Here is a 26983-nt window from a genome sequence, read left to right on the forward strand (position 1 = left end):
AAAATATATAAATATGTTATACTTTAATTAGGCTTATGTTTTTTTTATTATGCAAAAATATACATATAATAAAATATGTATACACATTTATTTTATACATGTATATTTTTCCTGTGTGTGCGCGCTTCCACAGATTCTGCCTAGCAACAAGAGCCTTTGCAAAAGCCACATGACCAGGGAAAACAATCCAAACAATGACCGCCATTATTTTCATACAAGTGAAAAAATAAGTTAACAATGGATGATCTATGGTTATCATCACCGGTAAATCAAATGCTCACAGAGCTGATATCTCCGTAGTTTGCGTGTTTTGTTGAACTTTAAAGGCCTTTTAGTTCAACGAAGGGACATGCGACATCGTGGATGATTGACATTGGCAACGAGCAGTGACGCGGCAGATTTCAATCCCGCCCAATTCCGGATTTATTCAGCGCCCGTTTACAAAGCACTCGCAGATGAATAGCGGCCACTTCCACGGAAATGACACGCCCGGCACGGCCATCCATCACCATCAATGCTGCGCTCGCGGCGTGAAGGTCGTCGACCATCAGCCGTCTCCGTCTTTTTCCCAATTATTCCGGAGACTTATCCTTAAAAGGGCATAAATAAATAGCATTATCCGGAACTCTTTTTCAGGGTGTGACGTCACTTGAGCTCCAAAAGCACCCAAACAAATGTGAGAAGGGATGGTGGACAGATTCCGAGCTTTGCACGGACACGGGCGGGACATATCCGTAGCGGATGCCGAAGCGTTCTTATCGATATTTACATAAGAAGAAGGAACGTGACGGGAAAGGAAAACATCTACTGTACATCTGCAGATTCCACTTGACTAAAAACGACTGTCTACAGTACATAAGAACGCCATGTACAGTTTTTATATGCCCATAAAAATGTCTATTTTTAACCCGAGGCTAACTCCTCCCACTTTAAATCCCGCCCGCTTTGTATGATTCCGTCCTGGTTGGACATTTTCGGTCAAATTTTGCGTCATTTCGCATAACAAAGTAGCCCGTTTGCCTTGGATTGTATCGTCCCATGGAGTGGAGTTCCCAAACAAAAAGAGTTCTACATCCTGAGAAAAGGAATGGAGCGGTTACATCGGAAGTGAAAATGTTGGGCGTGGTCCTGCTCCACTCATCAAGTGGAGTGGAATCTGAAGCAATTGCTTAGCGGCGTCACCGGGTTCCACGAATCAGCAGCGAGGTATTTAAAGTAACGTTAACGCTAACGCCGCCGGAACCACGGGAACCACGGGAACCACGTGAACCCCATGAGGTTCTCCTGTGCTCATCCCTGACCACACGATCAGATGAACATCCACGCCACGCGTCCTAGATGGAGCTCTCGTCGGGCTGCGGGTCCAGCTGGGTGTGTTTCCTCTGCTCCAGGATGCGGTTGAGCTCCTCGGTGAAGGAGTGGTAGAGCGGCGACATTCCGTCCTGGTCCACCTGCCTCAGGAGCACGTAGCTGTTCCCGTTCATCTTGCGCAACACGCTGGGCAGCGTGGCCGACAGCCCGTTGACGTACTCCATGTTGGGCAGCGGAGGGGGCATGGGCAGAGGAGGGGCAGGGGGCGGCGGCGTCCCGGGAGACAGCCGCCCGTCCCCGGGGGCTATCTGCAGGAAGCGGTCGTTGATGTCCTCGAAGGCGGGCACAGAGATGGAGCGGCGCCCGTGGTGGCTGCCGTAGTGGCTGGAAATGGATCGGAGCTCCAGGTGGGAGCTCTGCTTCCTCTCCATGCCGCCCAGGACCTGCAGGCCCTGCTCGGAGTACTTCCTGCCCCGGGTCGCCCGCCTGGTGCAGAAACTGACATAAAGCAAGACGACAGTCAAGACCAGGCAGAGCCCGCCCAGGACGGCCACCAGGGAGATGTAGACCGCTTCCATGTGGCGGTAAGTTTGGAGTTCAGGCCCCGAGGGCGGCGGGGCTGGGGGCAAGGAAGGGGGCCGCTCCGCGAGACCGGTGCTGGTGGCGGCGGCCACCGTCGTAGCGGAAGCCGAGGTGGGTTCAGTCGCGGGCGTGGGGTCCGCAGGGAAGTACGGATCCGTGTGCACCCTGATGGTGTAAAAATAGACCAGCACGGAGACGGCGTTCTCCACGGCGAAGCAGCGGTACGAGCCGCTCTGCTGGACTCCGGCCCCGATTATGAGGAGGCCATCTGTGCCCACGCGGTAGCCCGAATTCAGGCCGTATCCCCGGAGCTCTCTGCCGTTGAGCGTCCAGCGAGGCGTCGCCAGATTGGAGCGCAGCTCGCACTGGAGGAGGACGTCATCGCCCGACATCACCGAGCGCCTCCGGTGGACGACTGTGGAGGAGACCAGACCCAAGACCATACGTTGGTGCCGCTTGTTTGTCGTAATATCACAACAACGATACAACATAATTTTCCTCATAATACTACAACTTCATTCTAAAAAATGTTTTTTCTTTAACTAAACATTTTTCAATTTTTGCCGCTTTTTAATTTTTCCAAATACTTTTTTCATAATTCTTCTAGAAATGTTTTCCTTGTAATATTTTGACTTTATCCCTATAATATTATACGTTTTTTCCCCAGGGTAAATGTCCAAAATGATAACTTTATGTTCTTTTGTTTGCTATTAATATTGTAATATCAAAATATTACAACTAAAAAATAATCAAACAAATAATGTATTTTTATGCTACAAATAATAAAGAATAAAAACAATAAAACTAATGTATTTTATACTACAAATAATTTTTAAAAAGAATAATAAAAACATAATTTAAACTAATGTATTTTTATGCTACAAATAATAAAAAAGATAAATAAAACAAATAATAAAAATAATGTATTTTTATGCTACAAATAATTAAAAAACAATAATAAAACAAATAATAAAACTAATGTATTTTTATGTGACAAACAAAAAAGAATAACAAAAACAAATAATAAAAATAATGTATTTTTATGCTACAAATAATAAAAAAGAATAATAAAATAATAAAACTAATGTATTTTTATGCTACAAATAATAAAAAAGAATAATAAAAACATAATAAAACTAATGTATTTTTATGCTACAAATAATAAAAAAGAATAATAAAAACATAATAAAACTAATGTATTTTTATGCTACAAATAATAAAAAAGAATAATAAAAACATAATAAAACTAATGTATTTTTATGCTACAAAAGTTTATTACAAAAGTGAATTATTTAAATATTAGATTTATATTAGATATATTAGAAGTTTACGCTCATAAAATTGTGACTTTTTCTTGTTAGAATATGACTTTTTTCTTTTTATATATGGATTTTGTTCTTGTAAAACTTTCTTCTAGTAATTTGTCTTATTAGAACTTTATTCCCAGGATGTTATGACATTTTCCAGAAATTTTTGTTAGTTTCATGTTGTATTCTGAATTTTTTTTCTCCTTAATATTTCAACATTTTTGCTACTAAAATGACATTATTTTCCTCATAAATGTCATTAAAATGTTTGTTAAATTACAACTTTTTTATCTTAATATTTCCTCTTTATGCTTGTAAAGTTATATTTCTTGTTTTGTTATATTTTTAGAATGAGTCTCGTGCCGCAAATGGCCCCCGGACGGAAGTTTGGACACCCTTGGTTTGGAATACTGGCTCACACAAACCGTTTCCAGAATTCTCCTTGCAGCCCCTGGTCCCCTTCAGGATGTCCTGGGTGAGGTTCCACCTGGAATCCCACACCTCCACGCATTCCTGGCCGCTCCACCCACAGAAGGGATCCCTGGCGAAGACGCAGTCGTAACAGGAAGTGTACCTGCTGCAGGTTGACATGGGGATCTGCACGACCCCGGAGTGGGAGCCCACGTAGATATGTCGCTATTTCGTTAAAAAAAAAAAAAAGCATGCCATGAATGACACAATTCCGAGCATGGCTTCGGAGCGTGGAAGTATGGCTCACCAGGGTCGGAGCGAGAACCAAGCTCTCCACGGGCTGCGCTTCGGGGAACAGCTGCAGCTCCTCCATGATGTGCATTTCCCCCCGAACGTCCACCGCTCTGTGCAACCAGCCGTCGTCTGGAGGGAAGACGGGAAATGGTAAATAATCTGGCGGACGGGGTGGGGCACTGCCCCACTCGGCCTCTTGTCTCACCGGTTCCCAGGAAGAGAACGGTGTAGATGTTCCCGTCCAGCGCCGCCTGCTTGTGCACGGCGATGCGCACGTAGTTGACGCTCCTCTTGAACATGAGCGGGCGCGCCCCGGTCGGGTGCACCTGGGTGGCCATGAGCGGGTGCCTCCTGGCGAAGGTGAGGACGTTGTCGGGGAGGTCTCGGGATGAGTTGATGCCCCTGGACCTGTGCACGTCCGTGATGCACTGCAGAGAGCGGACACCGCATTGTGATGCTGATTGGCGGCTCGTCAGAAGCGCGGCCATGTTGGGTCCAACTCACCGATCCGGGTCTCGGCTCGGGGACCTTCCCCGTGTACTCCCTCCACTTTGAGTCCTGCACCTCCATGTAGGGCCCGTCGAAGGCCTGCTGCACATCTGAGAAGGCATACTGGCAGACGGCGGAGGCTTTGATGTTCTTCCTGAAAGACGACACCGTCACATCACCGAGGATCCGTCAATCATCTCGAGGCTATCCCGCCCCTCACGCCATTTTTCTCACCATTCCAGACCGAAGACGCCGTAGAAGACGCTGCTTTGGGCGTCTCGGCCGTGCAGGACAAACACGCTGCGGAGAACGTTGAGGTGCAGCTCGTACTCGGGGACGGAACACAGCAGTCGGGCCTTCAGGAAGGAGGTCCACTTCCTCTGCAGGGTTCTCTGCCCGCCCCAGTCCGTCTGCAGACAGGAGAGGCGTGAAGGGCGGCACCGTTGGTTACGCCGCTCGCTGTACTACCCAGACGAAAAAACAACTACACTAATTCACTTTGACGCAGATCAGATTTGGATGGCGGTCTTGCTGCTTGAATTGGGGCAAAGTGGGGCAGTGCCCCGCCCCATCCAGCATATGGCGTAATGACGTACTCAACCTACAAAGTTTCGACTTTACCACGCCTCAAATTTCGCAGCTTCAGTGTATGATGGTTTTTCAAAAATACATAAATAAAAAATCATGCTAATTTATCGCTAGTAAAAAAATATGCATATTTATCAGCCAAATTATAAATAATACAATTATGGGCTGGTACTTGGATGCTGGATTATGTATATATAAAGTTTTACTGACTTATTGAATGAGATTCATTCATTTTCTACCGCTTAGCCTCAAAAGGGTGGTGCTGGAGCCTATCCCAGCTGTCTTCTGGCGAGCCAGCCAATCACAGGGCACATATAGACAAACAACCATTCACACTCACATTCATACCTATGGACAATTTGGAGTACCCGCAAACGCAGTACACGCAAACTCCACACAGAGGGTGGAATCGAACTTGGGTCTCCTAGCTGTGAGGTATGAGCGCTAACCACTCGACTGCTGTGCAGCCGTGATTATGCTTTCACTCATACATTCATTTTCTACCACGCGAACCCTCACAAGGGTTGCGGGGGTGCTGGAGCCTATCCCAGCTGTCTTCGGGCGAGCCAGCCAATCCCAGGGCACATATAGACAAACAACCATTCACACTCACATTCATACCTATGGACAATTTGGAGTGGCTAATTAACCTAGCATGTTTTTGGAACATGGGAGGAAGACGGAGTACCCACAAACGCAGTACACGCCAACTCCACACAGAGATGGCAGAGGGTGGAATCGAACTCGGGTCTTTTAGCTGTGAGGTCTGTGCACTAACCACTCAACGGCTGTGCAGCCGTGATTATTCATTTTCTACGGCTTATCCTCACGATGGTTGCGGGGGTGCTGGAGCCTATCCCAGCTGTCTTCGGGCGAGCCAGCCAATCCCAGGGCACATATAGACAAACAACCATTCACACTCACATTCATACCTATGGACAATTTGGAGTGGCTAATTAACCTAGCATGTTTTTGGAATGTGGGAGGAAGACTGAGTACCCGCAAATGCAGTACACACGTTTGGAATCAAACTCGGGTCTCCTAGCTGTGTGGCCTGAGCGCTAACCACTCATCCAAATATGAATATTCATCAGCCAAATGATAAAGAATAAAATGATGGGCTGGTACTTGGATGCAGTATTATCATGTATATATAAAGTATTACTGACTTATTAAATGACATGTTTCTACAATTGTGTAATATAGAAAATATAGACGTCCCACCCGCCACATACGAGGGGGTGCAGGTAAGGTCGGGGGGGGGGCGGTGAAGGAGGATGATCATCAATAATCCAAGACGTGCACGGATGTGACCCGTTTTCTCACGTCTGCCTAAAAACAGGCCACGCTCCAAACAAGCGCATGTGTCTCCGGGTCTAGTGCGCTGTCTAAAGGGGGACGTCTGTGTGGGTCACCGCAGCCCGACGAGGGAAGGGGCGACCTGATTTCCAAGATAGACTTTAAATGTCAGCAGAGGAAGCTGCTGATTTGATGGAGTTATTAATAATAGCATGCTATTTGGTACATACGCTAGCTAAGCGTAAACACGTAAACAAATAAACAGAAGAGACAGGAAGCAGCCGCCGCCCTGACTTTGGGGTCTAGACTGAAGATGCTGACTGTTAGTGAAATGCTGCGGTGAGACAAGCGTACGGGATGGAGGTCAAGAGAGACGGAGGGGAAGACTGGCGGACTAGTAGTCTGCCCGGCAACAGCGCCACACGCTCCAAAAAAAAGAGACCGTGGACCCTCTGACCTTGCAAACCCGGGCCACCCTGGACACCTTGGTGCGGCTGGGGTACGCCATCTGTTCTTGGCTCCTCTCCGTGAAGAAGAAGTAGATCTTGTCGTCGTCGCCCACCGAGCTGTTGACGCTCTCTCGGAGCAGCGCCGAGCCCACAAAGTCCGCCTCTGGATACCCGAGGAACAAAAACGGGGAGAAGTGTCTCATGTAGAGCGTTCTCAACTGGTGGGTTGCGACCCAAAACTGGGTCATGGATCCCTTTTCAGTGTTTTTTTTCTTTTTTTTCAACGGGGTGTGGTCTATTTACCTTCTTATCGGTGGCGACAACAATTTCTTTATATTTGAATTATTTATCATCTTACAATCAAAAAGTCAATTCACAATTTATTATTATTACTATTATTAGTATCATCAGCAAATAATACCAGCTTTATGTCTCTTGTGACTTGTACAAGTTGAACAATTTTGGTTCCAGTATTGATCCCTGGGGTACTCCGCAAGTAATATTTAAACTTGTAGATGTGTTTTTCTGCAAAATTAGCCCCCCAAAATGATAAAATTGTAACTTTTTCAGCTCTTTGTTACTAAAATTATATTTTTTTTCTCATACTATGAGGTTATTCTCGAAAATTGCAACTTTTTTTCTTGTTAGAACACACTTTTTAAAAAATATTTAAACTTTATTGTCATAAAATTACAGCTGTCTCTGCTTACATTTTCCCCCCTAATATTATGTCTTTATTATAGGTCTTCATATTATGTCCATAATACTTTATTTCCAAAATATTACAACATTTTTCCCAACCTAATTTTCCAAAAATCAAATTGGAAAATTACTGAAAATTACAAAAAAAAATTCTTCTTAAATTATATTTTTACAATAATCTGCATGTCATTAAAAACAGCCAGAAAATATGTATTTTAAAGCAAATTATATCTATTTTTTTGCCTTCATGAGGTATTTCATAACATTTCCAAACATACAAATGACTGAATGAAGTGAAATACGAAAACAAGGCGTTCAGAATTTACCCAGAAGCCAGCGGGTGGGCGCCTCCTCCGTCCTGAGCGTGGGGAACGGGAAGTTGCGGCGTACGTCCGGAGAGCTGCGGAACTCATATTGGGAAGCCGTGAACATCTCACCGTCTGATGCGCAACAGGAACACAACTTCAACTTAGTGGTATTCTCAGACTATGAGACAGTGTGTAGCATTATAGAGTGTGCATACAGGGAGTGAAGCGAGTGAGTTAAGAGCTGAATAGGTGCAGATTCTGGAAGCTCTAGAAAGCTTTCTGTGCTATTAGTTTGTGTAGCTGCTCTATAGTCCATCCAGCCATCCATCTATCTATTCATTTTCTATGCCGCTTATCCTCATTATGGTCTATCTCTATAGGAGTCCACAACTCAATACAAAGGATGGACAAATGTGAATAATAGGTCCGGTAACGAAGCGCTAACGGCAACATAAGAACATAGCGTGAATGTAACGTACCCACGAGGAGGCCCGTGTATCCCTTGGCCGGGTCATAGGGACATCTGTCTCGTCCATCCTCCAAGCCCGATGACAAGCTGAAGCGTTCGGAATCCTCACAGAGACAAGAACTATATTATTATAAATTATTATTATTACTAATAATACATAATTACAACTATTATAATAAATAATCAATTAATAATTGTTATTATTATTGGGTAATAGGAGTGTAAAGGTGACTATAGGGGTGTTATTTCATGTCTAGAAGGCTCTAACAATGTTAGACGGGATATTTAGACGTTTCTAAACAGGTTTTCCATCCTCTAAGAAACTGAGATGACACTCTATGCTCTGTGAATATATATACACATACATATATATAATTATTAGAAGAAAATAAATGCATATTTAGCAAATCTTTGCTATTTTATGGTCAAAATGAAGCGTTTTCAAGAAAAAAAATTGTACTAAAATACAATCATAAGGCATTCAAAAGAAGCATTCAAAAATGGTGCAATGATTAGCATTCCACACTGGTCACTCGGTGTCAGTAATGCTGCCGCAGGAAGTACTGTACAGAACAGGAAGTAAAAAAAAAAACAACTCTAACTTGTATGAGTCTATATTATGTCATATGTATGTCTTATTTTCCCTTATTATGTGTAGTATATTGGGTAATATTGGGAGTAAAAGTGGCTATAGGGGTGCTAGCTCATGTCTAGAGGGCTCTGACGGTGTTAAAAACTGTATTTAGAAGGTCATAAACACATTTTGTATGCTCTTAGTATATTGGGTAATATTGGGAGTGACTATAGGGGTGCTAGTTCATGTCTAGAGGGCTCTGACGGTGTTAAAAACTGTATTTAGAAGGTCATAAACACATTTTGTACGCTCTTAGTATATTGGGTAATATTGGGAGTGACTATAGGGGTGCTATTTCATGTCTAGAGGGCTCTGACGGTGTTAAAAACTGTATTTAGAAGGTCATAAACACATTTTGTATGCTCTTAGTATATTGGGTAATATTGGGAGTGACTATAGGGGTGCTATTTCATGTCTAGAGGGCTCTGACGGTGTTAAAAACTGTATTTAGAAGGTCATAAACACGTTTTGAATGCTCTAACGACAAAAATATTCCTTTTAGAAATGAAGAATATGACTTTGCAGAAACGGATGAATCCCGGTCGGGTGTGGAACCAATGCGCTGAGCTCTTACGATGTAAGCGCAGAGGGGGCGGAAGGCGTTGGTCCCACACACGTACAGGTGGGTCTCGTTGTGGCGCTGCAGGAAGCGGATGTGATTGAAGCACTCGGTCTGCAGATGAACAAAAAAGAATCGATGGTTGTTCGTCGCCAAGTGGAAAATACAAGCCATGTTCCCCCGTTCATGAACCATGTGATGTTGGCGGACGCCACACGCACCTTATTGTCTCGACCTTTGCTCAGACACTGCCTCTTATGCTCAGGTGAAGCATCCCAGTCCACCTGCAAACACCAGAGGGGCTGAAAGGGTCCACTTTTTTGTCCATCATTCCCAATCCTTATGTGACACATGAACACATATTTATGAGCTAGGCGTTGTGTTAGTCCGCCAGATTAAAATTGTTTTCACGTTAGCTGCTACAATAATAATAATAATATCGCTGTAGCTTGCTTAATATACAAGTCACTTATGTAATCAGATCAGTGGTTTTGTTTTTTTTATGAGGGCTTTGGCATCAAAATAGGTAATTCCCATGACATCCGTTGTTAGCTAGCTCATATTAACCCGTTTTCTTGCGCTAGCATGTACAAGGAAAGAAATATGTTCGTGTTTTATACAGGGATTGGGAATGATGGGAAGAATGATAGTTTGTCTATAAGTGCCTTGTAATTGGCTGGCTCGCCCGAAGAATGGTTGTTTGTCTATATGTGCCCTGTGATTGGCTGGCTCGCCCGAAGAATGGTTGTTTGTGTATATGTGCACTGTGATTGGCTGGCTCGCCCGAAGAATGGTTGTTTGTCTATATGTGCCCTGTGATTGGCTGGCTCGCCCGAAGAATGATTGTTTGTTTATATGTGCCCTGCTATTGGCTGGCTCGCCCGAAGAATGGTTGTTTGTGTATATGTGCCCTGTGATTGGCTGGCTCGCCCGAAGAATGGTTGTTTGTCTATATGTGCCTTGTAATTGGCTGGCTCGCCCGAAGAATGGTTGTTTGTCTATATGTGCCCTGTGATTGGCTGGCTCGCCCGAAGAATGGTTGTTTGTGTATATGTGCACTGTGATTGGCTGGCTCGCCCGAAGAATGGTTGTTTGTCTATGTGTGCCCTGTGATTGGCTGGCTCGCCCGAAGAATGGTTGTTTGTCTAAATGTGCCTTGTAATTGGCTGGCTCGCCCGAAGAATGGTTGTTTGTCTATATGTGCCCTGTGGTTGGCTGGCTCGCCCGAAGAATGGTTGTTTATCTATGTGTGCCCTGTGGTTGGCTGGCTTGCCCGAAGAATGGTTGTTTGTCTATATATGCCCTGTGATTGGCTGGCTCGCCCGAAGAATGGTTGTTTGTCTATATGTGCCCTGTGATTGGCTGGCTCGCCCGAAGAATGGTTGTTTGTCTATATGTGCCCTGTGATTGGCTGGCTCGCCCGAAGAATGATTGTTTGTTTATATGTGCCCTGCTATTGGCTGGCTCGCCCGAAGAATGGTTGTTTGTGTATATGTGCCCTGTGATTGGCTGGCTCGCCCGAAGAATGGTTGTTTGTCTATATGTGCCTTGTAATTGGCTGGCTCGCCCGAAGAATGGTTGTTTGTCTATGTGTGCCCTGTGATTGGCTGGCTCGCCCGAAGAATGGTTGTTTGTGTATATGTGCCCTGTGATTGGCTGGCTCGCCTGAAGAATGGTTGTTTGTCTATATGTGCCCTGTGATTGGCTGGCTCGCCCGAAGAATGGTTGTTTGTCTAAATGTGCCCTGTGATTGGCTGGCTCGCCCGAAGAATGGTTGTTTGTCTATATGTGCCCTGCGATTGGCTGGCTCGCCCGAAGAATGATTGTTTGTTTATATGTGCCCTGCGATTGGCTGGCTCGCCCGAAGAATGGTTGTTTGTTTATATGTGCCCTGTGATTGGCTGGCTTGCCCGAAGAATGGTTGGTTGTCTATATGTGCCCTGTGATTGGCTGGCTCGCCCGAAGAATGGTTGTTTGTCTATATGTGCCTTGTAATTGGCTGGCTCGCCCGAAGAATGGTTGTTTGTCTAAATGTGCCCTGTGATTGGCTGGCTCGCCCGAAGAATGGTTGTTTGTCTAAATGTGCCCTGTGGTTGGCTGGCCCGCCCGAAGAATGGTTGTATGGTTGTTTATCTATATGTGCCCTGTGATTGGCTGGCTCGCCCGAAAAATGATTGTTTGTCTATATGTGCCCTGTGATTGGCTGGCTCGCCCTCCTCCATTCACACATTATTTGTTTTTTCTTCAGTGTAAAGCGTCTTTAAGAACCGGAATATGAGCAGAATATGAGGGTTTTTTCAAAAGGGTTATTGCTAATATTGTGGTTATGTAAAGTAGCCAGTACTTCTGCCAAAGCTTTGTTAGCCTGTATATGTATTGTGTCGTCGTACGGAGCGCTCTTGCTAACATTTCCACCGTGGTGAAAAAGGAAGCATCTCTTAAAAAGGCGTAAATCTTAAAGCCCTGCATTGGTTTATGTCAGTGTACCTAATGTTGTGGGCGGCGCGTGCGTAGAGATAAGCAGGAGGAGAAGACGAGTTTGATTTCTCAGCGACAAAACACGCCACTCCTCAGAAACGCCTGGCGTATTTAATCTAGCAGCCATAAAATTGAAGGGACGCAATTGGATTTGCTCAATCTGCTTGAGGCTAAATTTAGTCTGTCCTCCTTTAGGACTTCACAAATGGGAGGAAAGTTGGGAAAAGAAGGGGTGGCGGTGGAGGAGGAGGCGGAGGAGGAGGAGGAGGAGGCTGCGCTTTTAGTTTTACTTTTTGCTCGTTCGGGGGGCTTTTAAAACGATAGCGGGTCCCGGTGGGGCACCATGCTACGTTCCTTTTACAGGGTCAATCTGCATGCGTCTCCTCTTGGCCACGCCTACTCTGTTGCGATTGGTCGGCCCTGTGCGGAAGACGGCGGCAGCTTTTGGCTACTCACTCGGGGGCTCGCAGGGGTGGAGATGTTGGACGCGTTGAGTGCGTACAGCGCTCCTCTTCCTCCCACGTACAGAAGCCCCGCCTCCTCCTCCAGCAGCAGGGTGCTGTAGTTCCGGGTGGATCCGGTGAAGCGATGGCTGCCCAGCAGGCCTGCAGACATCCACATTGTTGCAAGGTTAACGTCTGAGCACTCACCACTTCCTGCTAATATCGCTACTGCACGTGGCTACAATAAAAGTACAGCATGGATGAGTGACCTACTAAGAAAACATGATGATGAGTGGACTGACAGTGAATGATGATGATGATGATGATGAGGCGTCACCAGGGCTGATGCGACATGGCAGTACTGGGACACGGTTCCCGCTGAATGCCCTAAAATCCCTCTAGAGCCCCCGCCCCCCCCATCCCCACCGCCTGGAGAATATGCTGGATCTGTACAGACCTTTGTATCATCACAGGCAAAAAATAAAATAAACAACCCATAAGATATGGACAAAAGGGGCTGAACGGTGGTTGAGTGGTTAGCGCGCAGACCTCACAGCTACGAGACCGGAGTTCAATCCCACCCTCGGCCATCTCTATGTGGAGTTTGCATGTTCTCCTTGTGAATACGTGGGCTTTCTTCGGATACTCTGGTTTCCTTGTCTTTGTTTGTCTATATGTGCCCTGTGGTTGGCTGGCTCGCCCGAAGAATGGTTGTTTGTCTATATGTGCCCTTGGATTGGCTGGCTCGCCCGAAGAACGGTTGTTTGTCTAAATGTGCCCTTGGATTGGCTGGCTCGCCCGAAGAAGGTTTTTTTTTTGTTTATATGTGCCCTTGGATTGGCTGGCTCGCCCGAAGAATGGTTATTTGTATATATGTGCCCTGTGATTGGCTGGCTCACCCGAAAAATGGTTGTTAGTCTATATGTGCCCTGTGATTGGCTGGCTCGCCCGAAGAACGGTTGTTTGTCTATATATGCTCTGTGATTGGCTGGCTCGCCCGAAAAATGGTTGTTTGTCTATATGTGCCCTGTGATTGGCTGGCTCGCCCGAAGAAGGTTTTTTTTTGTTTATATGTGCCCTTGGATTGGCTGGCTCGCCCGAAAAATGGTTGTTTGTCTATATGTGCCCTGTGATTGGCTGGCTCGCCCGAAGAATGGTTGTTTGTCTATATGTGACCTGTGATTGGCTGGCTCGCCCGAAGATTGGTTGTTTGTCTATATGTGCCCTGTGATTGGCTGGCTCGCCCGAAGAATGGTTGTTTGTCTATATGTGTCCTGTGATTGGCTGGCTCACCCAAAAAATGGTTGTTTGTCTATATGTGCCCTGTGATTGGCTGGCTCGCCCGAAGAGTTTTTTTTTTGTTTATATGTGCCCTGTGATTGGCTGGCTCGCCCGAAGAACAGTTGTTTGTCTAAATGTGCCCTGTGATTGGCTGGCTCGCCTAAAGAAGGTTTTTTTTGTTTTTTTTTATATGTGCCCTTGGATTGGCTGGCTCGCCCGAAAAATGGTTGTTTGTCTATATGTGCCCTGTGATTGGCTGGCTCGCCCGAAGAATGGATGTTTGTCTATATGTGCCCTGTGATTGGCTGGCTCGCCCGAAGAGGGTTTTTTTTTTGTTTATATGTGCCCTTGGATTGGCTGGCTCGCCCGAAGAACGGTTGTTTGTCTATATGTGCCCTGTGATTGGCTGGCCACCAGTCGAGGTTGTACCCCGCCTCTTGTCCCAAGACACCTGGGATAGGCTCCAGCCCCCCCTCGACCGTCGTGAGGATAAGCGGTAGAAAATGAATGGAATTGTTCATTTTTCCATCAAATCTTCCAAGGATCAGAAGTTGCACTTGAAGTCACTTTTGGAAGTCCTGCTTAACGTGTTTACATCTCCATCAGTGTCTTCAAGCCTGAGCGGATGCTTCTGCCGTGTGAGTGGTGCATTTTCAAAACGTCAACACCCACCAGTGGGTTCCAGTTTGAGGCGCCGGGGGGGCTTTGATTGCTTTCATTTGCGATATGGCAAAGATCTCCTATTCCACATCAAGGCTTGTTTACTGTTTCAACTCCACTCCATAAGATGAGTCAGCATGTTGGGACATTGTGACAGGAAGGTGACCGCAGACGACTTCCTGCGAGGACGCGTGGGGTCCTGCGTGACCGTCCTCGACCAGTGTGACAGCGCACGCGGGAGGATGATTTGTTGCGGTTTAGCCGTCAGATGCTGTGTTTTGAACCTGACTGGTTTAACAGCATTTCCCGACACACTTAAACGCCACGTTGCTCGCCCATGAGCTCCAAGATGCCAAAAATGGGAAAAGCCTTCACACTCCATCTGAACGACCTCGCTCGTAGCTTGTAGGAAATCAAGCGCACCCCTTCGACTGGATGCGACAAACAAAGTCCTCCGCCATGGAAGGTCATTGTCCTGCACGTGCGGGACACGAGCGGCAAACAGCTGTGGGCGGGGCCAACGCAAGCGTGCAAGAGACGCCTGGCTTTCTGTTGACACAAACTGTTATGCAAACATGGCGGCGGCTCCGGGCGACGAGAAGAGAGGAGCGCCGCATCGCGAGTGAGTCACGCATGAGCCAGTACGAGCCCTGATGGGTTGTCCATCTTGTTCCAGAATAAATCAGTGGAATAAAGTTAGGTGCAACAGTGATGACGAGCGAGGTCGCGTGTACGCCGCCCGAGGCAGCCAAGCGACCTTGGTCGTGTTGATGCGGGCTTTGGGCGTTGGGGCTCCCGGATGAGGGAGTCACATCCATGCCCGCCGACCTCGTGGTTAAGGTAACAACAACAATATTCCTAGCTTGCACACATGACGGATATCATGGATGCTAATCTCCGGCATTCCGTTTCAGGTTTTCTTCGATGATGCCGTGATGTGATGAAAAACACGCACACACACTTTTTGTCGGTGTTCCGGTTTGACAGATGGACAGCTGATCTGTCGCAGGTGGCGGCATCAGACACAAGTCGAGTCCGGATCAGGGGTTCTCAAACGGTCTCAACTCGGGATCCACATTTCCCAACGGTCATTAGCTCATTCAGGTCAGCCATCTTCCAAAAGACAACGCGTTCCCTACCAACCATTTTTAGATGATTTTTCACTGATCTGGTAAATAAACACGGGAACCTACCAAAACCTACCACAGAGTATTTTCCCAAAGGTCTTGGGGGTCATCAGGATTTTTTTTCTGCCAAAATGGAGCCCGGCCTGGTTTTGGTCTTGGAAATCTACTGGTGTCTTCCTTATGGTGGAGTCATGAGTCATTGTTGTGGGGTCTTTTGCGACCTCTCAAACGAGTTGTGGCTGCTCTCCTGGGGCCATTTTGGTTGGGCGGCCACTCCTGGGAAGGTTCACCACCATTCCATGTTTCCCAATGGTCATTCAACCTACCACAGAGTATTTTCCCAACGGTCTGGGGGTCATCAGGATTTTTTTCTGCCAAAATGGAGACCAGCCTGGTTTTGGTCTTGGAACGCTACCGGTGTCTTCCTTATGGTGGAGTCTTGAGTCATTGTTGTGGGGTCTTTTGTGACCTCTCGGATGAGTTGTGGCTGCGCTCTTGGGGCCATTTTGGTCGGGCGGCCACTCCTGGGAAGGTTCATCAACGTTCCATGTTTTAGCTATTTAAGGGTTATAGCTCTCACTGTGGTTGGTTGGAGTCCCAAAGCTTTAGAAATGGCTTTGTATCCTTTCCAGAACTGATTGGTCTCAACCCGGGATCCACATTTCCCAATGGTCATTCAACCTACCACAGAGTATTTTCCCAACGGTCTTGGGGGTCATCAGGATTTTTTTTCTGCCAAAATGGAGACCAGTCTGGTTTTGGTCTTGGAACTCTACCGGTGTCTTCCTTTTGATGGAGTCATTGTTGTGGGGTCTTTTGTGACCTCTCGGATGAGTTGTGGCTGCGCTCTTGGGGCCATTTTGGTTGGGCGGCCACTCCTGGGAAAGTTCACCACCGTTCCATGTTTTAGCTATTTGTCGGTAATGGCTCTCACTGTGGTTGGCTGGAGTCCCAAAGCTTTAGAAATGGCTTTGTATCCTTTCTTGACTGATTGATCTCAATTAATCACACATTGGATTTTTCTCTCCATTAATTATTAAGTTCAATTTAGAACTAGTAATTAACTTTCTGCTTGTTGACTTGTACTTTTCAAAAATGTCACAAACAAGTCGGGGCAACTGTCTCGCTTTTTTCAAAATGAGTACCCAGAGGAGGCTGATTAATTCGGGGTCCAAATGAGACTCGCATCACTCGGCTGGCGAGTCAGGTAGTTCGGCGTGTGACGCACTCCGACGCTGGAAGGAAGGAGACGCGCTGAATGTCTTGGGACGCCGTCATGGCTGTCGCTTGCGGTCATTTTCATCTATAAATGATTACATAAGCGTCTCCGCGTTTCTTTGCCAGGCCCAGCGAGCCGAAAAAGAAGAAGACCCTCCATTACATAACACTTAAAAGGGATTGTTTGCAAGCGTTAGGCAGCTGCCTCAAGGGCGCTAAGTTCCGAACGCGCCGCATCCCGCCCTCTTCCCGAGGACTCAAGCCACGCCCCACACAACACGAACGTTAGCCATGTTTGCTGTCGTTTGGCAACATTTAGCTCCTAACGTTAGCGATGGCCGAATGTACAGTCATAACAACAACATGGCCACTGACGCTATGAATCCTGCAGAGGGCGCTGTTACGCAATCACTTCCCAGCCGGTTAAGACGCCATGTTGGATTAGTGTGTACGATAATGTAGCATAGAGGTTAGGTAATAGCATAGCAGAAAATTGGCATTTTTATGAGTGCATTAGTAACGTTTTTTGGGAGGGTATAGGGAAGAGGTGGGCAAACTACGGCCCGGGGGCCACGTGTGGTCCGCCAGTTGATTTCAACTTTTAAACATACAAACTGGCAACATGACTTGCAAGTCTTATTTAGCAAAAAAACAAAACAAACAAAACTGTAAAATTAAATGACATAGCTGGATGTGGTCTCCTGAAATAGACAAATAATTCCAAAAAAATTATCAGCATAAAATAGTGTGTGTGTGTTAAATATTATGTTCTCGCCCCCCCGGACAATTTTGTTAACTCAATGCGGCCCACCAGTCAAAATATTTGCCCACCCCCGGTATAGGGTATATTTCATCAATAATTAATCATTTTGACAAATGAAATAAATTCTCTGAAATAAAAGCCTGTGAGGTCTCCATGCTAACCACTAGACCACCGTGCAGCCTTCCTGTGTATTTATTCATGACTTTTATTAGCATTAGCATTATTAGCATTTACATGCAATATGTGAATATTCTCCAGCGCTTCCCTCCGGGAGGTGTAATGTTATGTTCGGTATGTTTTTACCACGCGCACGTGTGGACTTAGCGTCGTTCCAGCGTGTCTGGCGGCTGCCATCAATATTTCAAACGGGCATTACTTCACGTCTGGTGGCTGTGGGGCAGAAACGGGTCAGCTTTTGTGCTTCGCTACGCTCCGTGAACATAAGAGTGAGGTTAAATCGGAGGGAGTGTGGCGCTAAGATGGAGCCGTAAAAAGCTGTCGAGGGCTGAACCTGTTCAAGGATGGATCACCTGGATGTTTGCCAGAGTCGTCCCGCACCCGGGCTTGTTAAGAGGCCTCGCAGGTGACATTGCTTACAGAAGAAGTCGATGCCAGCCTGGAGCGCTTTTGCTCTTCCTGGCGCACGTCCTCGCACTCGCGCTCACGCAGGCCATCTGTCAAGCATACCGTCGGCTCGTACAGCGTGACGCATCGCGTTGTCGGCTGCACAAGTGAGTGTGACATGTGGGGGTACATGCCATGCACATGGGACCAAAGGCACCCCCCCACACACACACACACACACGCACACACACGCACACCCCCGCAGGCAGCAAAAGACCAGTACGTTCCCTCACGCATGGAAAGTAGGTCAAGGATGACTCGTGAAACGTACATTTATGCTGATAGAGCCGACGCTCGCCATGTCTGTCACAACTTTTTACATTTTTTAATATTTTATTTCAGATAAACAATCAAACTTCCTGCTGCTGATTGGGTTCTTCCTCTTGACAGACAGAAGCGTCGGTTTCAGCAAAAAAGGATTGCCGCCATCGTCAAAACCTCTCACTAAACGAAGCTTCTAACTTTTCTAATAAACTTCAGAGTAGTCAGCGTACAGCTTGTATAGCGTCAGTGGATAGTAATCTATCAACACATTGAAACACAGGCCTTTTTTTTGTTTACACATAACCATTTTGGTCTAAAAAAAAGCTAGCAACACAAGTGAGTAGGCTGCACGAGTGCTGTCAGCACCGAGGAGCTGCGGTTCATTGAGGGCAGTACTAACAGTATGGCCACCTTGAGGCCACCATGTTCACTGCAAGTCATACACACAGCTATTTAGATGAGCATTGAGACGGACATGCCATAGCTGAAATCAAATGGGAAAAAAAAAGTTCTCAATTTCGTGTGGAAGTGGTAAGTTTTTAGCTTCTTTGTCCTTCTTCCAATCTGTGTTTGAAGCACTTTCTTCGAATAATGGTTTAGAATAAGTAAATTTCAGGGGCTAACTAGTTACTTTTGTTGTTTTTGCATGTAAATGCAAAAATGCGAGCGACAGCCCTTCCTACTTTGTTTAACGGTCCTTGAACGCACCTTTGTGCCTGTACTAACTTTCTCCCACGACTACTACACTGTATTTTTACCCTTTTTCTTTCACCTCATACTGATACTATCTGGGAATGCATACATTTTGATGACTTTATTGAATGCTAATGTGCATAACCTCAAGTTCATTCATGCTAGCACACTGCCTTTTACCACACACATCCAACAGTGACAATAATAATAATAATTATCATCTTAAATGTGACTATAGGGGTGTTATTTCATGTCTACAAGGCTCTAATAATGTTAAAGACATATTTAGAAATTTCTAAACTACAACTACAAACATTTTATCCTACCTCACGAAGATTTGCTTATCACGGTCGGGTCAGAAACCAATTAACCGCGACACAGACTGTACACTGACTCCTCTAAAGTTGACTTTGTATACTATGGTATTAAAGTATATAATAATACGGCACTTGCAACACAAACTTGCTGACAAAGTCATTCAGCAAGAAAGTTGAAGTGCTTTGTCGGGCCGTAAGAAATGACGGGGAGTACAGATTTGGCCCACGGGTCTCAGATTTGACACCTGGAAAGCACAAAGGCGTTTTGTTCTCATCTCTGCTTTGTTATGGCAGTGAAGGTGAGGCAGCAACAGCTCTGGATGCTGCCCTCCTCTAATAATACGCATCCCCAGAGGACCACAAGAGGGAAGGGGGATGGGGGGGGGGGCGTCAGGTTCAGTCGGAGTTTCCCTTCCTCGCCGCAGCTGCTTCTGCCGCAGTGTTGTGGGCCGAAGAGAGGGAGGGAAAAGGTGAGTCGGGACGAGGAGAGATGCTGATGAGTGACAAAAACGCACCTATTCAGCAGTATTTGGCCGCCGACACCGAACGAACGACTCCCTTAAAGACTCATGCATGCCAAGCGGCTCGATCTAGGACAGGGCTTGGGAGACCATCCGGGCCCGCCTCCGGGGCCAAAAACTGTGCCGCCAAATAAGGACACGTGTGATGTGTGATGTGTGATGTGTGACGCTGCACCTTTGACGAAGACGGTCGTCCTCGGGGTGACGTCCACGTCCAGAGACGCGCTGAAGGGGAAGGCCTGCGGCGGGGACGCGGCGGCCAGGAGCATCAGGAGGAAGAGGAGGAGTCTCATGTTGAAGACACGGGTCCAAATATGCCAGATTCCCAGTGGATTAGACTTGCCTGTCTGTGTTCGGAGACAAAGAATAGTCTTTCTTACATCCTTTGGGACTAACTTATGCCTGTTAATAAATATGTGGAGTAAAATAATAAACATGTAAATATCAGTAATATGGCTAATAATCATGTTGATGCTTGCACACATGAGCTCAGACACTGTGACTCTTCCACGTTGGTGATGTTTACATATGCAAATGACTAACTCTTACGCTACACTTAAAATTAAACCAAACAGTCCTCTTGACAATTCCTGTACATCCGGTTCACAGTCACGCTTTCTCCCTCTGACAAGAAGTAATTAACTAGAATAATTAGCACACAGCACGCCGGAGCATGTTGGAGATCCCTCCGGGTTAATCACAATGTGGCAGCCAAGTCAACAACATTGACCAGCGTGGATATTCAACTTTTAGCAAATAAAAATAGCATCTGCCGCCAAAACACATGCACGTGTTTCCGGGGAGTTGTGTACAACAAAAGACACTCACCTGCTTTTCGGGACCAGGAACCCTCCCGGTCTTGCACCTGTACGCGGGGACCAGCGACCGGCTTCTGTGGGTCTGCTGCTGCTGCTGCTGGGCTTTAACCAACCGTGGTCCCTCCCTCCCACACTCGAGAACACCCCCGCCCACACACAGTAAACACTTCATCCTCTTCCGGTGAATTTCAGATCTTTTGTTGGTACTCAAATGCTCCCATGACAATTTTAAAGCACAACAGAACTTACAAACTGTTAAAAACAACCACTGTTTGTCTTGTTGCGGACCACAGTGATTATGAACTACATGCCCCACAATTCATCTCGGTTACGTTGCATGCGCAGTAACACCCTCGGACACGAGAGGCAGTATTTCACCAATGCTAGCTTTCGAGCTAATAGCGCTAGAAACTTGTTTCGTAGTTCTTGGGGTAATGGAGGCAAACATTAGCAATATTGTATGGAATATACAAGATATGTTGACTCAGAAGCAATTAAATAACAGACCTGTAAGCCACCATATCTCTGTAACAAATGTCTCTGTAACGATACGTCTTTAAAGATAAGCGAATTTTAACAACTGACGAACCGACTATAAAATACTTGTGTGGTTTTAGTGGAGGCACAGCAGCGGCTGTCAATTTATAGAGCCCTCTAGTGGTGACGCCAGGTAGTTACACAACATGATCACGAAAAAACAATTCAGGTTGTATGGGCGATACTGTATCGATCCGATACCGAGTAAATATTCGTACATGCCCAGTCTTTGCCGATACCACCACCAATACCTTTAACATTTTCAAGGTCAATAGAAATAAATAATAAGCACAGCCTTATATGTACATTATATAGTATCAATACTTGTGTGGCAAAGTATAAAATGTTAAAGATATGGAGTACACAACTCACCCCTATAATACAGTGTCTATTAATACTGTGTGATAGATTTAACCCCCTCGACAATAACAAATATATGAAAAAATATATATATACATCTGAGTACAAGTATAGTAGAGAGGAGTAAAGTTGTGGCCTTGACTAGTCTGCCCCCTGCTGGACTAAAGGTGCATGCTCCTATCTCCTGCCCCGCCTCCAACGTTGGAGAAGCTAACCGCAAATCCTCCCCCGTCTCCCCGGCGACGAGAAGCCCTGCTGGGGTTGTAATGACGTGGACTACCGTACTCGGTTGCTGGTTCCCAGGCGCGAGAAACGACTGTTACCAAGCGAGCAAGAACACTCTCAGGTGGCCTGGTTAGCGTTCCCCTTGAGTGAAGGTATGTTCCGTTTTGTTGTGAACGTACTTTGCTGTGATTAAAGTAAATACATTGATAATGTATTGACCGAAAAGCGCTTGCTACCAAGTCAACAATGCTAACTAGCTAAACTCGCTAACTGTGGCTAATAGCTACAGGTCGGCGGGGTGTTCAACAACCACAACAGTGATATTAGTGGCTATAATTATTCGAATTAGAATCTTAAATCGACATATCAACTCGGACTAGCCAACTATTCTGTGGTTATCCATTTTTGATAGTGGTTTGTGATCAATTTGGCTACGATTAGCTACCCTGTTCATCTGTTGAGCGAATTAGCAGATGTTTTTGACACTGTTGCTCTACGCAGCTCTTTTCCAGTCGCAATGATATTGTTCTAAAATGTCATTAATCATATTCCCACAAGGCTAGAAATGCTAGAAATTTGATTTTAAAAAAGAACACACGGTATATATGTGTGAATCCTGTGTAACAGACCAGAATGACCCCACCTTCTAGAATGTAAACTGGTATAATTTGCTCCAATTCAGAATAACCCAGGGAATATTAGGGAGAACCCACTTTATGCTGGGTGCTATAACATAGTACATTGCAGGGGTGTCCAAAGTGCTACCTTTTTACTCGCTTTTTTTATTGACATACAATTAAGGATGTCCTGAGACACAAGATAAGATATGCTTTATTAGTCCCACAAAGGAAAATTTGGGTTCCAATCCGATCGGGTGCAGATTATTTTAATAATACTGATATTATGTAATATGGTTCTGAAAATAGCTCTTCACAGCACCTGCATGTTTCACCTGCTCACATGACGTAGATGTAAACTTGAGTTTCATTGACTCACTGGCGCTTGATGAAGACTGGATTTTCACTCATTCTTTGGAGCTAGATAAAGACTCAAGTTTCAACGAGTCACGGGTCCTTGACAAAGACTCAAGTTTCGCTGATTTGCAGCTACTCAACGAAGATTTGAGTTCCACGGACTCAGGGGAGCTAGACCAAGACTAGTCTCGCTGATTCACAGGTTGACAAACGCTCAGGTTTTACTGAGTCTTGGGGTGCTTGACAAAGACTCGAGTTACACTGATTGACAGGTTGGTAATGACTCGAGTTTTAATGATTCGTGGGTTCTTGACGAGGGCTAGACCTTCACTGAGGTGTGGCTACTCAACGAAGACTAGAGTTTCACTGATTCACAGGTTGACAAACGCTCAAGTTTCACTGAGTCTTGGGTGCTTGACAAAGACTTGAGTTTCACTGATTCACTGGTCCTCAAAGACTCATGGGAGGTCAACAAAGACTCGTGTTTCACCGACTAACGGGTTCTCGACGAAGACGTGAGTTTCACTGAGGTGTGGCCACTCAACAAAGACTAGAGCTTCACTGATTCACAAGTTGACAAAAGCTACAGTTTCACTGAGTCGTGGGTGCTTGACAAAGACTTGAGTTTCACTGATTCACTGGTCCAGGAAGAAAACCTGAGTTTCACTGACTCGTGGGAGGTCAACAAAGACTCGAGTTTCACTGACTCACAAGTTGACAGACGTTCTAGTTTCACTGAGTCGTGGCTCCACGACCGAGACTTGAGTTTCACCGATTCACTGGTGCTCGAAGAAAGCTCGAGTTTCACTGATTGACGGGTTGGGAATGACTCAAGTTTCAATGACTCGTGGGTTCTTGACGAAGACTCGACCGACTCAACACAACTTTGACTCAACTTCACAGAGTTGCGGCAACTCAACCAAGACTTGACTTACACTGACTACCAGGAGCTGGATAAAGACTCAAGTTTCACTGACTCACCGGTGCTCGAAGAAGACTCGAGTTTCACGTGCCCACTTTTTAAATAAAAATGGCCTCCGCAGGCCATGAGGAGGCGGTGACCCCGTGGAGGACCGATCGACAGGAGCGGAGGGGAAGAAAGAATGGGCCGGAGCATCGGGGGCTGCTGGCAAGGCGTGGTCTCCACCGGGGTGCTCTACGGCTCTTTGGCCCTCTTCACCTCCGTCCTCCACAATGTCTTCCTGCTCTACTACGTGGAGACCTTTGTGTCCGTCTACAAGATTGACAAAGTCTCCTTTTGGGTTGGAGAGGTGAGCGAGGCGTTCGGGTGATGTTAAATAGGATAAATGAGTGTCGTATGAACCTCCAACTGTGTTTCTCCTCACAGACGGTGTTCCTGCTGTGGAACAGTTTCAACGATCCTCTCTTCGGTTGGCTGAGCGATCGCGCCTTCCTCAGCTCTGCTCAGTGAGTGTCTGCGTCCTTCCTCCTCTCGGACGTTTCTGATACAAAGTCACGTAAACTTGCTCTGCTTGTCTTGGTCCAGGACCGGCTCCCAGGTCACGTCTCCAGAGGTGGTCCTGAAGCGTCTGAAGGCGCTATCTGCCAATGGACCGCTCTTGGCTCTTTCCTTCCTGGCCTTCTGGGTGGCGTGGGCCACGCCGGGCCTGCAGTTCCTGGTCTGCCTGTGCCTGTACGACGGCTTCCTCACCATGGTGGACCTCCACCACAGCGCCCTGCTGGCCGACCTGGCCGTGTCCGCCGCCGACCGCACGCGCCTCAACTTCCACTGCTCGGTGTTCAGCGCCCTGGGATCTCTCTCCGTCTTCCTGTCCTATTCCTTCTGGGACAAGGAGGACTTTTACGCCTTCCGCCTCTTTTGCCTGTCTCTGGCCGCCTTCTCCATCTTGGGATTCTTCCTTGTCTCCCGGTTGCTACGGCAACGCTTTGAGATGGACGTTCGTCCGAGACAGGACGAGGCGCTGGCGCTCAAAGAGTAAGTTGGAAGCTGACAGCGTTGCCACAGACGCATGTCTTACGTTCTTCTTCTTCTTCTTCTGCGTCTCAGGCTGTCGGTTGGCCACGCCCCTCTCACCTGCCCAGAGCGCCCCCTCACCATCAGGCAGTACCTCAAACAGCTCTCCAAGCACAAGAACTTCATGTGGTTCGTGTCCATGAACCTCATTCAGGTGAGCCTACCTGGACTACCTGGACTCCTGCTGAAATGAGGGTGTCATAAAAATAGCTAGCACCTAGCATAACCTAGCATAACAACTATTTTGGTGGCACCTTTGTTGCAGGTGTTTCACTGCCACTTCAACAACAACTTCTTCCCCCTTTTCCTGGAACACCTCCTGTCGGACAACATCTCCTCCTCCACGGGCTCCATCCTCCTGGGTAACGACGACACAGCACATTAGCGCCAAGAGAATGTGGTCTTCATCTCCATTCTCCGCCCTGCAGGGATCTCCTACGTGGCCCCCCACCTCAACAATTTGTACTTCCTGAGCCTGTGCCAGCGCCACGGCGTCTACCGGGTCATCCGCTGGCTTTTTATGCTCAAACTCGGACTGAGCGTGGCCATGCTGCTGGCCGGGGCCGACCACGTCTTTCTGCTGTGCATCTTCATCGCCAGGTACCTCGGGTGGTTCTCACTTCTACGCTCTGTGTTGTGATTCCCGATGGAAATCTCTTTTGGGATAGACTACTCTTTTGGGATGGCTACTCCTAATTGTCCATAGGTATGAATGTGAGTGTGAATGGTTGTCTGTCTATATGTGCCCTGGGATTGGCTGACCACCAGTCCAGGTTGAACCCCGCCTCTCGCCCGAAAACAGCTGGGATAGGCTCCAGCACCCTATGAACTACGTATCATACCCAACCCTAACTGGGATGTAAACACAATACCAGCATTTCTCATTTATTTGTGGCGGCCCGCCACCAATTCATGTGGACCGCCACAAATAGATTTGGCGCTAGCCGTTTTTTTACTTGGATGCTGAGGTCCCACACTGTGCTCCTTCATTTAGGAGTATAGTTTGGAGTTGTTGTTTTTTTCCCTCCCATTCTTCCCCCCCTTCATCCCGTCCTGTCACCCCTTGCCTCACTGTAGTATGTTGTATATGTATGGACGGATGATGGCACTTTTTTGCTTGTACTTCTGTGTAAGTGTAAGAATAACTGTTGGTACTACTAGTATAACGCGAGTGACGCTCTGCCTCGTCTCCCCCGCCAGTAATCGGGTTTTCACGGAGGGAACGTGCAAGCTGCTGAAGCTGGTCATCTCCGACCTGGTGGACGAGGACTTTGTGGTGAACCGGCGGAAGCAGGCGGCATCGGCACTGCTCTTCGGGATGGTGGCCCTGGTGACCAAGCCCGGGCAGACGTTTGCCCCGCTCATCGGCACATGGCTGCTGTGCGCCTACACAGGTACCGACGGCCGTGTGCGGCGCCGCGCCCAATACCACCAGCAACTCATTCCTCGCTCCCTCCCTCCCTTGTGCTCGCCAGGCTATGATATTTTCCTAAGGGAACCTGTCAAGGACACTCCGGGGCTGGATGCGGCCCCGGGCTCAGGGACCCCGCCTCTGCGTCTGGGCTGCTTTCACATGCTGGTGTTTGTTCCCATCACCTGCGCCCTGCTGCAGCTGGCCGCCTGGTCCCGCTTCACGCTGCACGGACGCAAGCTGCAAGGCATCAAGAGCTGCCGGCAGGGCGCCCAACACGGGGGCCTGGTGGACGTCAAGGCCGTATGAAGCGGACGGAGAGACACTTTTATAAACATGATTGAAGTCATCGCGCAGCAGCTAGCTTTGTGGTCGGGGGCGTAGGAACCACAGCACAATCTCAGGCTCTGTTGGGGATAACTTCCATTCATATTTTTAACAAATAAAACCTGCCTTATTTTTGAATAGAGCATCCACACATATTTATACTGTCATAGGACCGATGAAGACGATCACTCATTTTGGATGTAGGAAGACCAAGACGCGTTGGTCATCATGAACATCAACATGGTGTTAATATCAGGGGCCCGTAAAGCTTTTTATTTAGTTTTTCCTTCAAGCGCGTGGAAGCTGAAGGTTTGAGTGTTTACACACAATGTTGAAGAACTGTTTTTGCACAAAACTGCCATTTTGTCTAATGGATTTCTTATTGTGTTGACGGTGAAGTACTGCCACATATTCCTGCTATTCTACCACAAAGGAGTGCCATTACCAAAAATAAAACTCATACCAAAAACTACTGAATAGTTTTGTTTCGTCTGGCAAAGGATTCGTCATTTAAAGAATATGTCCAACTTTTATGACGGCAAGT

At 46.9% G+C, this 26983-nt stretch overlaps 2 protein-coding genes across 2 annotated transcripts; one reads left to right on the forward strand and one right to left on the reverse strand.

The window, feature by feature from the left end:
* Positions 1-399: 399 nt before the first annotated feature.
* On the reverse strand, positions 400-25704 carry sema4gb (sema domain, immunoglobulin domain (Ig), transmembrane domain (TM) and short cytoplasmic domain, (semaphorin) 4Gb). The gene is made up of 14 exons (XM_058078179.1): positions 20620-25704; positions 19967-20138; positions 12337-12485; positions 9624-9686; positions 9418-9516; positions 8220-8313; positions 7759-7872; positions 6739-6893; positions 4629-4804; positions 4410-4548; positions 4111-4333; positions 3919-4034; positions 3626-3836; positions 400-2308 (listed from the first exon to the last, which is right to left on the reverse strand). Exons 1-14 carry the CDS (start codon positions 20779-20781, stop codon positions 1335-1337), a joined length of 2847 nt encoding a protein of 948 aa, XP_057934162.1. The 5' UTR covers positions 20782-25704; the 3' UTR covers positions 400-1334.
* On the forward strand, positions 21539-26911 carry mfsd13a (major facilitator superfamily domain containing 13A). Its single transcript, XM_058078218.1, has 9 exons — positions 21539-21883; positions 23749-23976; positions 24054-24133; positions 24213-24662; positions 24735-24855; positions 24967-25063; positions 25130-25301; positions 25902-26095; positions 26177-26911. Exons 2-9 carry the CDS (start codon positions 23809-23811, stop codon positions 26419-26421), a joined length of 1527 nt encoding a protein of 508 aa, XP_057934201.1. The 5' UTR covers positions 21539-21883; positions 23749-23808; the 3' UTR covers positions 26422-26911.
* Positions 26912-26983: the final 72 nt, after the last annotated feature.

Source organism: Doryrhamphus excisus, chromosome 7 (genome assembly GCF_030265055.1).
Source record: "Doryrhamphus excisus isolate RoL2022-K1 chromosome 7, RoL_Dexc_1.0, whole genome shotgun sequence".
Classification (NCBI taxonomy): Eukaryota; Metazoa; Chordata; class Actinopteri; order Syngnathiformes; family Syngnathidae; genus Doryrhamphus; species Doryrhamphus excisus.

What these genes read in the sequence shown, in the direction of transcription:
- mfsd13a (XM_058078218.1), top strand. Translation starts at nt 23,809, where the DNA reads ATGGGCCGGAGCATCGGGGGCTGCTGGCAAGGCGTGGTCTCCACCGGG. An exon ending in GAGGCGCTGGCGCTCAAAGA is followed by an intron (nt 24,663 to 24,734) that starts GTAAGTTGGAAG and finishes TCTGCGTCTCAG; the next exon opens with GCTGTCGGTTGGCCACGCCC. An exon ending in CTGTGCATCTTCATCGCCAG is followed by an intron (nt 25,302 to 25,901) that starts GTACCTCGGGTG and finishes CTCCCCCGCCAG; the next exon opens with TAATCGGGTTTTCACGGAGG.
- sema4gb (XM_058078179.1), bottom strand. Translation starts at nt 20,781, where the DNA reads ATGAAGTGTTTACTGTGTGTGGGCGGGGGTGTTCTCGAGTGTGGGAGG. An exon ending in CCACCCCTGCGAGCCCCCGA is followed by an intron (nt 9,687 to 12,336) that starts GTGAGTAGCCAA and finishes TGGTGTTTGCAG; the next exon opens with GTGGACTGGGATGCTTCACC. An exon ending in ATACACGGGCCTCCTCGTGG is followed by an intron (nt 7,873 to 8,219) that starts GTACGTTACATT and finishes GTTGCGCATCAG; the next exon opens with ACGGTGAGATGTTCACGGCT.